This window comes from Neolamprologus brichardi, chromosome 1 (assembly GCF_056152115.1).
Source record: "Neolamprologus brichardi isolate AB-2024 chromosome 1, ASM5615211v1, whole genome shotgun sequence".
In the NCBI taxonomy this organism is placed as follows: Eukaryota; Metazoa; Chordata; class Actinopteri; order Cichliformes; family Cichlidae; genus Neolamprologus; species Neolamprologus brichardi.
Genome location: NC_142104.1, coordinates 24853168 through 24866288, shown reverse-complemented (window position 1 = coordinate 24866288; position 13121 = coordinate 24853168). Strand labels below are relative to the sequence as shown.

Below are 13121 nucleotides of genomic sequence, written 5' to 3'. Positions count from 1 at the left end.
GTTCAGTGTTACCAGTTCCACCATGAATGACTGGTTAATCCACACAGAACAATTTAAAAATGACTTACAGGAGAAGGGAATTTTCCCACAATGAATCATATTTGCAAAGAGGAAGCTACCTCTTGGTAGCCCAAATTAAATTTGAGTAGCGCGTATTAAAAAAAAAGAGGATAATGCTTCAGATGACATAGTTGTTTCAGAGGCAGACAGGCAATTGAAAACTGTTTTTAATTGACTGGTAGGTCAAAAACTCACAGGACCAAAGAAAGCAAGCCTTTTTTCCCTTTTAGGCCTAGTAAAAAACGCAAAACAAAAGTCACACTCATTTCCTGATGGGGTCGGAAGGACCTATTTTTAAGCTCCTGCATGCACAAGTAAATATGTCAGTTACAGTTAACTGTATAGTTAAAATCTTGAACACCTGGCAAAAGATATAAAATAAGCAGGAGGGTGGGTTAAGTTATGTTAGTGAATTGGTAATTATGTGTTCTCAAAATTATGTTTCCAAGTGACTTCTGCTACCTAAAGATCCTACTTTCAGGAAGCTGAGAGGCAGCACTAGCGACTACCGGTATTTTTTTTTTTTAAATTCAGATGGCATAAATGATAAGGATTTAGTTTCTAATACAGTTTTATCATGTTCTGACACAGTAATCTCACATCCTAGTATAACTAGACTATATACGGAAACTGACAAATTGAGTATCTGTCTCTGTTCTGAATGAAGAAATATTGTTCTAAGAAACATTTTGACACACTGAGATGATTTCTGTTCTTATGTTGTTATAAATACATGACAGCAAAACATGGCTACAATAACAGTGACAAACTGATCTCACTGCTGTTGAGAAGATAATTTATAACTGCTCAAAAAATCTGATGTTTTAACCCCTCAGCCATAAAATGCTGGGCGGATGGGCTGGCTGCATGGACACCAACTATATACTACACTACCCTGTGCTAGACTATACTCTGCTGTACTGTACAAAGAATCTGCAACACAAAAGTCAGTCATGTTTGTTTGTAGGACTTAGAGTAAAGCCACCAGTGTATTTTAACCATTTAATTTCCAAGTGATATGCCTAATTCTGCTTTTGTCTCTCATCTCTTCGATGGAAATTTTCAATAGATAAAACAGAACTGGTCACTTTCAGTTCATTGTGGCTGCTCTTACGACACTGAGGCTATATATCCACATATTCAAATGTTTTTATTTTAAAGCTAAATTAGTTTGGATATAGATGAGCATTTTAGCAAACATTCAGAAATAATCTTCAAGTAAACTTGCATTACATGACCAGTGTAAACAGGACACAGACGGTCTGTTGCTTCAGCAATGCAAAAAAGATCAGAGATTTCTTGTTGACACGGAGGTGGAAAGTAACCCGAGTACAATAGCAGTGGAAAACACAGTAAATACGCCAACATATTAGGCAACTACAGGTCAGCAAGCGGAACCAATGGCAATGTAAAAGGAGTACACACAAAAGATGTGAGCCTAGCCAATAATGTTAGACAATCACAAGCATTTATAATAATTAAAATCAACAATGACAAATTATTAGTAGTATTTATACAAAATGTTTTTTGGGGAAAAAAAAATGTGCTTTTGTTTGATTATGTAACCAAAGTCATACGCCATAAAGTGGCCCCAAATGCAAAGATTTAGATTTAAATGGAAAGGGTGGAAAAAAACAAAAAACAAGTAATCAAGCCATGTTTTGATTTATGACGGGTAAAGAAGTGTGTATTTGATCTTGCTAACTTTAACTTGTTGTGTCAGTCACTCCGTGGAGAGAAAAAGTCACTTCACTATCTGTATTTTTCTAAGTCTGCATGACTGCTCTCTTCTTAAAGTGATCAAATACAGCAAACTTCATAAGAGTGGAGAGACAGGGAGGGAGTGAGAGATGAGAGGAAAGGCTCATCTGCATCTGTATTTGAAGTGGCAAATGCAAATGGACCAAATGATCTGACAAGAGAAAAATGTGAATTCCTCTCTGCAGCTATTTGCAGATGGAGAAAAAAAAATCTCTGTTTTCTCTATTAGACGGGGCCTTTTACATTTCTACAAAATGCCATCCTATCAGACATGCAATAAACCACCATGGTTCCATCTTGAAATTCCCAGTGATATTTTCAAACGATTCAGAGCAGCGATTAGTCTGTTTCGTTTGAGATTTTGCTTGTCTTATGCTGAAACAGAACCAGTGTCAGTAGCTGGGAAAAAAGGCTTTGGGCTCTGAGACTCGCAGTTTAAAGACACATTTTGCAGCAAAGCTGAGAGCGAAAAGGCACAACACACTCAGTCTGCCAGCTCTTTTATTGTCATTTTTGAACAGTTTTTCTTCTCCGTTCTGCCTTCAAGCAGACTAAGGGACGGCGTCGGACTGAGGACTGTGATAGACTGCTGGTTTAGCGCTGTGTTTATGGTTGACACTCTGGGAAAATACCACTCTTCAGGCTTTCTCATATGTTCAGTTTTGCTCCAATCTCTTAACACCTCTTGATATTGATGAGTTTATTACCACAATGGTGTCAGATTAGCTTTAACAGTGTGAAAAAGTGAAAGACAGGTGAGCACTGCTGCAGCCCAGACTTCACTTTCTGTCTCAGAAGCCTCAGTGTTGCTCCTGCCTTGTTTTTCAAATGTCGACAATCCAGAAGCAGGAAAGAAGTGAATAAATGCTTACCTGCATCAGCACCGAACATAAATGCAGCAAATGATCTTTTATGAAGAAATGTGCTTTCTTTTGTGTTGCTGTTTGCCAGTGGAAGAAAAGAATACCTCTCCTGCTCTTTTATTATATTTCACTGTGAAAGCTTTCTAACAAAGTAGTTTGACATTAAGGTGTGAAGATGAACTTCTAAGTATGGGCTGCTGTATTGGTGCTCTATCAGTACACAGGCCAAAACCCAAGTTCAAACATTGGTTTAATATGTTCTGCCTCCATCAGTGACGTCAAAGGTGTTGGAAACCGCCACCGTGGCTTCACAATTCAGTCATTACAGAGGAAAGTGCTTAGCAGAAATAGAAAAGCTCTGTGTAAGTACCAGACAACACACAGTTTCACTTTTTAGCTTAAAAGTCGCATTCACCAGCTTATTATTTCACAAAAACCACACAGTAAAAATGCTGCTGGCTTGCAATGGCTCCTGGTTAAAGACAATAACTGAAGAAAGAAGCTTTTTACTTACAAGGACATGTAACCATTTAGTGTTCGAAGAGCTGGATTTTAAAACTGAGGTGAATAATGTCCAGTAGCAGGTGAGCGGGCGCTGAAAGGTTGAGAGGGCCTGTGTTCGTCTGCACTGGACCATTTTCTCAGTGCCATTCCTCACTGCTCTCTCCCTACTTCTCTACTGTTCTACCCTAAAAAATGCCCAGTGGCCAAGATTTAGGAAAAAGTGCATAGCTCAGAAATACTAACGCCAGAATTATAATATCAACATAGAGCCTACGACACAGCATGCATAGGTCGCAAAAGCTGATGAGGTATTTATTCCTGTGCAGGCTGCTGTGATGGTGATGTGTATTTACATTTCTGGGGAGGTTTGCATGGTTTGCTGTAACAATGTACCGATGTGGATGTAACTGTGTTGAAGTAACAGAAGCATTTTTATCAAAGTGTGTCCTCGTATGTGATCGGGGTGGAAAAAGCTTTATGAAGCCTGTAGTGACTCCTGAGGCAGCAGATCAGAGTCTAATCATCTATCGCAGTAATATCACTTAGATCAGTGTCACTTGGCACCAAAGTTCAGTCCTAGACCTGTCATAATGATGTGGGATTTATCCTGAGTATGTTGCGTACTAAAGTACACTAACCATCTTTTATATCTAATTGCACATCACGCAGCTAATCCATATTTGATGGTGTGAGAAGGATAAATTCACACCTCTACCATCACAGGCACGCATTCAATAAAAGACGACAGTTTTGTCTTTGAATTCCTTGACGATCCAGAGCTGCGATTTCGATTAAAATTCTGCTTGACTAGTTCTCCTGTACAGCCTTTGTCAGTTGTTGGTTAAAGGAGTGCTACCTGGAAGAAGAGACATATTTTACATCTCTCAGACATGTTTTACAGCTTAGATGAAGGCATATGTTGAGAAGCTAGCGAGGCTTCAAAGGAAGGGGCAGCGAGGTGTCACAGGCAGACAGACTGAGAAGAAACTGAACTTGCCAGCACTTTGATCATGTTCACCACTAAAGGCCAAGGCCCTGTTAGGGAGAAGAGAAATGCACTTTTGGATAAGAGGTCTTATTCAAGTGTGGGGTTTCTTCATTTCTTTTTGAAGTGTAAATGTATATGTATCGAAACAGCATTTTGTACTTCAGTCGGTATGTGGTTTTCATAAGTAATTTAGGCTCCATGCAGAGCTGAAAATAATTAAATGCTAATACGTGTTAAAATGAATGTAAATTCAAAGATTGACATTTTGTCACACTCGACGTGTGATAATAATCCCATCCGTGTTGCTTTTCGTGACAGAAACGGCCTCAATTTGAGATTAAGCTAAAGTGTAAACAAGATATCAAAATGCAAATAGTTTATTACAGAACTGATCACTTTCCCAGCATCAGCTCTGAATCTGTGAGCGCCGCTTTTAAGGGAAACAAGCGTTTCCTTTAAAGAGGGGGGGCATCGCTAAGTAGAGAGAAACAGACAGGGTGGGTGTAGCTGATGCACTTTTTAGGGAGAGGACAGAGAAACAGGACATGATTGGGAAATTGTGGAGCAAAAAAGATCAGCAGTGGGAAATAATTGTCATCTGTTGCAAGTTAGACTGCTACAACAGGAAGATGGCGCAAAAAGGGTCAGATAATGAGAGGAGACTTGCATTTTCAGCTGTGTTAAATGTTCAATCACAGCAAGCAAGGCGAAACACTCTACTCAGTTCCTCCTTTTAAAGTCACCCACTGCCTCTTGTTTGCCTAACAGGTTTGTTGTGAACGTAATAGCGTGTGTTTGTGTGTGCCCGAGTGCGAACGTTGACTTTCTTTCCTTAATATTGCAGTCGCTTCCTTCTTGTCTGCTCTCTTTCCTCCCTTTATCCTTATTTATTTGTCAGAGGTTGTGTTCAGGGACGTTCCTTGTCATTCGTCAGCTCGGCCCATAAAACACACTGTCATGACTGACTGGCCACGCTCCAAACTCATTACCGATTGGCTGACAGAGCGGGTCGCTCTGTTCTGCTCTGCTGTGTTTGACTCCTGTTTGCCAGACATTTCAGGCTCAGGAAACTTTAAATGCGGCGGTGTCTTTCCTCGCGCCACTCCTCTCAGCCTCACGCTCAAGGTCACATGAATATGGATTTGCCCTCTCCTTCCAGCGCGCACATACTGATGATGAAGTCTAAGATCTACTCAGAGGGATTATAATTCAGAACGTAGGTCTGATCTTGGCATCTGGGCGTTGCTCTGTTCCACTGTCTGCCTGGGAATGTGTTTTAAGGAATAAGAAAGATGAAGAGGACAAGTGCCAGAGTAGAGAGCGAGATGAAGAGCAGAGGAAGGAGAATGGATGATGATGGTAGAATCAGGGGAGGTGAAGCTGGGTGGGAGGGTGTCGTGCAAGGGGGGGAGACTAGGAGATTGGAAAAAAGGGCAACATACAATGTTATTGAGTTTCTGTTGTGGTTGATCAGCCATATCCATTTCATCATGCTGAGCTGGCTTTGTGCCAGAGTCTACTGCAGAAACTTCAGTCTCATCAGTGAGAGTATGTCGATTCTAACAGACTAGCAGTGCAACCTCTAGTGTATGTATGTAATTTGTTTTGCATGCGTAATTGTTTACTAAACTGTTTTTATTACTTCCTAACTTCTTTTATTTCATCATTTTGTGTTTCGCTGCATCGCCTGGCTTTCTATTTTCTCATCGCTCGCCTGCTTTTGCCACTTCTCTGTGGCTTGCTTGTAATTTAATCTGTAATCTGATTAACCTCCTTGCTCCCATTCATTTAACGTGTCAGTCACGCATCACCCTCTTCTCCCTCATTCTCATAGTTGTGCTCACTGCTTTGTCTCTGTTTTTCACTCGCAGAAAACAACAAGGCACCTTTACAAAGGTCTCGCTCTCGGCAGAATATAAATGCGAGTTCAGCGGCGGTGAAAGCTCCCTCTGCCCGGGAGGCCCATAACGAGTCTGAGAGCCATCCATCTGCAGCCAGAGCCAAAGCTGCTGTGGGTTCAGAGTCGGGCCGCGGTTACAGGAACGTGGCGGGTCACGGCTATGGGCCGGACAGAGAGAGGGTGTTGGAGAGAGTTAAAGCGACCGAAAAAGAGATGGAGGTTGGCACAGGAAGCGCGGGAACTCCAGCCTTCCAGTCATCCTCCTTTAGTCCCACAGTGAGCAGCTGTGGCACCAATGGAGAGTCAGATGTAGAGGCACTCCTTGCGAAACTAAGAGCCTTGTGAGGGTCATTTCTTATATTTGAAAGGAAAAAAAAATATATATATATATATATGCATTTTTTATATGCAGCATATAGTATGTTTCTGCCTACACATTTAAACCTTAAAGGTCATAATCAAAAGCTTTGTTAACAAGAGGAAATATAAATAAATAGCTGGGCAACTAAATAATGGCAATGCATTTGTGTAGAAACGGTAATGAATTCATGGACCATGTTTGTAAGGCGCAGTGGTACAAAAAAAAATCATTTTCTGGCAGATGGAGCACAGAAAGCTGATCGCACTTTGGCCTGCCCAATGTCCTCAGAGGTTATTTCTTGAAAAACTCTGATTGTGATTCATTAGGAATACTGAAGCGTATTAGTTGATTACATTATAGTTCAAAAATGAAAATGCACCCAAATAGATTCTGCCGTCTTTATCTGATCCTCCTCTGTGTGCCGCCATTAACATTTATGAATTCCAAAGAATCAGAATATAACATTTTCCTCTGAAAGCTGCAGATGCAATGTTGCTAAGCACTTTTTTTGTAAACCATAAAAAATGTTTAAAAACAAACTTTAATCGCATTTGCATTTTTACATCTTTATCATATGTCTTGTCCTATCTGTATTTATGTATCACATTAGTCAAGTACAATTCAAAGTTTCAAACTTACATTAATTTGTATAACTTTTGGTTTTTATTTTTTTTATGTTTTCCTTTCTTTCTTTCTGTTCTTTATAAGTTCTTTTTGTTTCCACTCCCTATGTGTTAATGGTCTGTCTCTGTGTTTATAAATGTATTAATACTTACGAGTTATGCCACGATTGCGCTTCCACAGGTTCTAATATTAGATTTTGTTAGAGTTTGGTGGTACTGGACTGTTTTTTGGTCTCTGTGTATTTTCTAGTGAATGTAAGTCTTCAGAAAAGGGAACAAACTTTGATCCAAAATATGGTACAAAGCACCAGAATGTGGTTTTTTTTCTTCTTCTGCATTGCAACTGAACTTACTTAACCATACTTGTTATATCTCTATCTGTATTCCTAGTTTTTGTAGACATATTTGCAATAAAAAAAAGTAAATAAATGTGTTTTTTTATTTATTTTGTTTTATAATTATATTATTATTTTTGGCATGCTGTCATTGCCTATGTGGCTGTTATTGTTGTATTTTTTTTTTTTTTTAATTTTTTTTTTTTTTTACATTTTTGGTTGTAATCAACATAAATGCAGAAAGTTGTTTGTCCATCCTAAATTAATATAGCAGGACAAAATGCTCTATAAACTTCCCAGTTTTAACTGTCTTTATTAGAAGGCGCACATAGCCTAACCAAAGCCTTAGTGAGACCATTATAGCTTCAAAGGCTCAGATCATACGTAGCCAAAGTAATCATTCATCCAATCATTTTCTGTTTGTTCTTGTGTTTTTCTTGTACCTACCTGTACAATTTCTCTGTAAGTCTACTTTGCTATCCTGCCAATGTCCTTGTAGTCTGGACACATGTGAATGTAGTTTGCACAAAGCGTACAGCCACCACAGTCCTACCTTATACAGGCCAGTGTCCACCTGGGAGGGAATATTCAAAGCGTCACGTGGCTCTTTTAGATGTACAGTGGTGTTACTGGCCTACAAATGTATTCTTCTTTATCAGATTTCCATTAATGTTAGATTTTTTTCTAAAATGTATTGCCTTGGTCAGACAGAGTACAAAGTGATGAGGCTACAGTAAGCAGTGTCCTTGTAGAAGTGAATGGACGAATGGATAGTTATATGAAAAAAAAAAAATCTTTTATTCTTAAGGTACCACGACATTTTAAAAAAAATGGTCTTTAACAAGTCTTAAATTAGATAAATACGTTTTTAGATGAAAAACAACATGTAACGGATTTATTTAACAAAAACAACATTCAGAAGCAGTTTGTAAAAAGAACTAACCACATCCTTTCTGCTTCCATATCAACAGGATAAGTAGCACCCAGGTGCTAAAAATCAAATCCACTGGGATACAGTAACTGATTGTGTGAGCACCTCTATAAAAGCAGAAATTTAGCAGTTTGCTCGTCTGGAGCATTCAGGTGTGTTAACACAATGTGAAACAGTAAAGCCATCAGAGGTTTTTTTAGAGAAACAATTGTTGCTGCTCTTCAGTTTAGCAAGGGTTTTAAGGACACTGCCAACGAAAGTCATTCTATAACGAGAACAATTTATTTACAAGTGGAAAACGTTGAAGACAAAGGAGCTTGCAAAGAAAAGCGTCTGGACTTCTTTAAGTTACTTGAAGACGTTTCACCTCTCATCCGAGAGGCTTCTTCAGTTCTAAGGTCAAATGGTGGAGAGTCCCAGATATAACCCTAGTGGGAGTGTCCCCCCACAGAGGGACAAAAGGACCCCCTGATGATCCTCTAATCGCCTGAGCCAAGGTGTGGAACTGGGTGTGGGTCCCAATCAGCCAGAGTTTCGGGTGGGTTCATTGTGAAACCTGGCCCCACCTTATCATGCGAATTCCTGAGGTCAGATGGCCCAGGGTGTGAGTGGGCGTTAAGGCGTCTGGGAAGGGATCTCAAAACTGGATTATAGATGGCAGAGAGTTGGTGTCGTAAACCACCGCCTCTGTTCAAAGATGGTCGCTCACAGTGGACATAGATGGCTTCTTTCACTCCTCTTTCAAACCATCTGTCCTCTCTGTCCAAAATGTGAACATTGGCATCCTCGAAAGAGTGTCCTTTATCCTTAAGATGCAGATGGACAGCTGAATCTTGTCCTGTGGAGGTCGCTCTTCTGTGTTGTGCCATGCGCTTGTGAAGTGGCTGTTTGGTCTCTCCAATGTAGAGGTCTGGGCATTCCTCGCTGCACTGTACGGCATACACCACATTGTTAAGTCTGTGTTTTGGCGTTTTGTCTTTCGGGTGAACCAGTTTTTGTCTGAGTGTGTTGCTGGGTCTGAAGTACACCGGGATGTCATGCTTGGAGAAAACCCTCCTGAGTTTCTCTGATACACCGGCTACATAGGGGATGACAATGTTGTTGCGCCTGTCCTTCTTATCCTCCCTCGCTGGTGTCTGATCTTCTTTTCTGTGCCTCTTTGCTGACTTTAAAATATGTGTAAAATATGTAGACGACACCTGGGTCAAAATCAAGACACAAGAAGTGGAATCCTTCACTGCGCACATCAACGCGGTGGATAAAAACATCAAGTTCACCAGGGAAGACACGAAGGATGACTGTTTGCCTTTCCTGGACTGCGCTGTGCACATTGAGGAGAATGGCAACCTCAACATCGAAGTTTACCGGAAGCCCACACACACGGACCAGTACCTCCTGTTTGACTCCCATCACCCTCTGGAACACAAACTTGGAGTAATTAGGACCCTACACCACCGGGCAGAACATGTTCCCTCTAAGCCTGAAGGGAAAAAGAAGGAACACACACATGTAAAGGAAGCACTCAAAACGTGCGGCTATCCTAAATGGGCGTTTTTAAAGTCAGCAAAGAGGCACAGAAAAGAAGATCAGACACCAGCGAGGGAGGATAAGAAGGACAGGCGCAACAACATTGTCATCCCCTATGTAGCCGGTGTATCAGAGAAACTCAGGAGGGTTTTCTCCAAGCATGACATCCCGGTGTACTTCAGACCCAGCAACACACTCAGACAAAAACTGGTTCACCCGAAAGACAAAACGCCAAAACACAGACTTAACAATGTGGTGTATGCCGTACAGTGCAGCGAGGAATGCCCAGACCTCTACACTGGAGAGACCAAACAGCCACTTCACAAGCGCATGGCACAACACAGAAGAGCGACCTCCACAGGACAAGATTCAGCTGTCCATCTGCATCTTAAGGATAAAGGACACTCTTTCGAGGATGCCAATGTTCACATTTTGGACAGAGAGGACAGATGGTTTGAAAGAGGAGTGAAAGAAGCCATCTATGTCCACTGTGAGCGACCATCTTTGAACAGAGGCGGTGGTTTACGACACCAACTCTCTGCCATCTATAATCCAGTTTTGAGATCCCTTCCCAGACGCCTTAACGCCCACTCACACCCTGGGCCATCTGACCTCAGGAATTCGCATGATAAGGTGGGGCCAGGTTTCACAATGAACCCACCCGAAACTCTGGCTGATTGGGACCCACACCCAGTTCCACACCTTGGCTCAGGCGATTAGAGGATCATCAGGGGGTCCTTTTGTCCCTCTGTGGGGGGACACTCCCACTAGGGTTATATCTGGGACTCTCCACCATTTGACCTTAGAACTGAAGAAGCCTCTCGGATGAGAGGTGAAACGTCTTCAAGTAACTTAAAGAAGTCCAGACGCTTTTCTTTGCAAGCTCCTTTGACTACGATGACCTGGATGACTGAGAACCTTCACAGACAAAACGTTGAAGACAGTTGCCAGTCTTTCCAAGAGTGGACGTTCCAGCACATTCAAACCAAGGTCAGACTACAATGTTCAGTGGGAGGGGGAAAAAGTGAGCGCTACATCTCAGACTCTGCAGTCCCCCGTTTGCTTGCTAAAGTACATAACAGTACGATTAGAAAAGGCTGAACGTGTGGTTTGTTTGGAAGGGTTGCCAGGAGAAAGCCTCTTTTTCTTTAGAAAAAAAAATGCAGCACAGCTCAGGTTCACAAATGTTGTGATGCATGCTAGATCATTCAGGTAAGGAAATCCCAAAAAGTTTATTCTGTTCATCTGGACACAGCATTGGGGAAGCCTGCAGTCAGCTGAGACTGAAGAAGTCAATTAGATGAGTGATGAAATGCTTCTCCCACTGAAAACGCTACAGCCAGATGAACAAAATCATCTTTTTGGGGTTAGGTTTCTCAAAGTTTTATCTGAACAAACCACAAGATTTCTGGAACAGTCACCTGTAGATCCACCATTTCCACCCTGATCTCTGCTCATCAAAGTATTCTGGAGTCAATGCAAGGCCATTTACTTGTCTGACATTGGGAGATGCATGAGGACAACGATCTCAGGCACAGCAGAATGGCTGAAAAATGAAGTGTGTTGAAATGGCTCAGTCAAAGTTCAGACATCAACCTGACTGAAATTCTGCAGCGACAGCCAGTCCTGAGTTATTCGTTTGCGCTATGATTCAGCACAGGAGGGAGTGGGTGAGTGAATCCTGAGTGATTAGTTTCCTATGATTCAGCACGGGAAGGGAAGGGGTGAGTTGCTCAAATGTGCTGTTAGCATGTTAGCAGAGCGATGCAGCGAGTCAGTAAAGTGATTCTCGAGTATTGAAAGATTCGTTCATGATTCGCGCATCACCAGCCAGAGCGACGGTGGCTGAGACGGAGCGGAGGTGTAAGTGTCTGGCTTAAAACAGGACATGTTAGCTGCATTTAACCTTCAGTTACTCTTTATATAGTTAGGTAGGAGTCAGGCCATGTTTCTTTTTAGCTGAAAAACATTACACCCAGGTAACCTGTATTGTTGAAAACGTGTTTTCCGACCATGTTTGCTACCCTGCAATTCGTTCTCGTGTAGTAAAATCAGCGACAATTGACCGTCCTGTTGCTCCCATTGACATTTATACAGCCTATTTAAAATCTAAAACTTAAAATTGTCCGTAGCCTACTGTTGTTACCACTGTCCTGTTTGAAATGGAATGAGAGAAACTGGTTATTTTGTCATATGCGCATGTGCCGATATTAAACCCAGGAGCAATGCAGGTAAAAGTGTAAGAACAAATGATCCATCAATAAAGGATAATATTGGATCAGTGTTTCAATATTTATATCTTTTATTAGATGTACATGTGGTTTGGTTATTTGCCTTTTGTTTGAAAGTACACTGAGAGGACTTTTTATTAGTGATCTTAATAGTATTTTTTTTTTCATATTAATGTAATTATTTCATCCAATTGAATACAATCTATTTGTGTATGATTGTCAGTCCGAAGAGGGGAACGTGTGGAGAAAGTACAAGGTCAGGAAGAACCAGGTAAGGAAACAGACAGGGAATAGTGACAGGCACAACAGAAACTGTTAAAGTGCTTGAGAGAGTTGACCACCAAAAGTGATTTGCCAATCTCAAGGTGAGGCGACATAGGTTAAAATAAAAGAAAAAAATCTGCAGAGCCATAATAGTATTTGCAGTAAAGATCTTTTCATACATTGTACCATAGGCAAAGTTGCCTCCATTTTTTTATAAATTTTTTTATCAATATTTTGTACATTTCAAGGACTCTATTTTTGGAGTGTATTTTTATGTATCTATTGTATTATACATACATATTAAAAGTGAATCTCTGTCCAGAAAATGCACTCAGTTTACTTCTTACTCACTATGATCATCATTCATCATTTCCCCCCAGTAATTAAGGTTACCATATGTATTTTTTTTTATTCCAATCCATTCTTCTTTTGCAGCATTTAAATAATCTTTATCAAATTTGATGGTTTTGTTACAGACTTGGACGGTGGGAGGAAGCCGGAGTACCCGGAGGGAACCCACACAAACACGGGGAGAACATGCAAACTCCACACAGAAAGACCCCGGCCTGATGGTGGAATTGAACTCAGGACCTTCTTGCTGTGCAGCAACAGTGCTAACCACCGTGCCACCGTGCTGCCCTTGTGGGGATAGGTTAATTGGATAATCCAAATTGTCACTAGGTATGAATGTGAGTGCGAATGGTTGTCTGTCCCTGTGTGTTGGCCCTGCGACAGACTGGCGACCTGTCCAGGGTGTACCCCGCCTCTCGCCC

At 41.2% G+C, this 13121-nt stretch overlaps 1 protein-coding gene across 5 annotated transcripts in view; it reads left to right on the top strand.

The window, feature by feature from the left end:
• diaph3 (diaphanous-related formin 3) overlaps window positions 1–7489 on the top strand; it is a 161551-nt gene extending 154062 nt beyond the window's left edge. For all 5 annotated transcript variants that reach the window (XM_087839718.1, XM_087839711.1, XM_087839696.1 and 2 more), the window contains one exon: window positions 6048–7489. In XM_087839718.1, coding sequence (XP_087695844.1) covers window positions 6048–6421 — 374 coding nt within the window. In that variant the 3' untranslated portion in view covers window positions 6422–7489. The remainder of the gene's footprint in view (window positions 1–6047) is intronic.
• Window positions 7490–13121: the final 5632 nt, after the last annotated feature.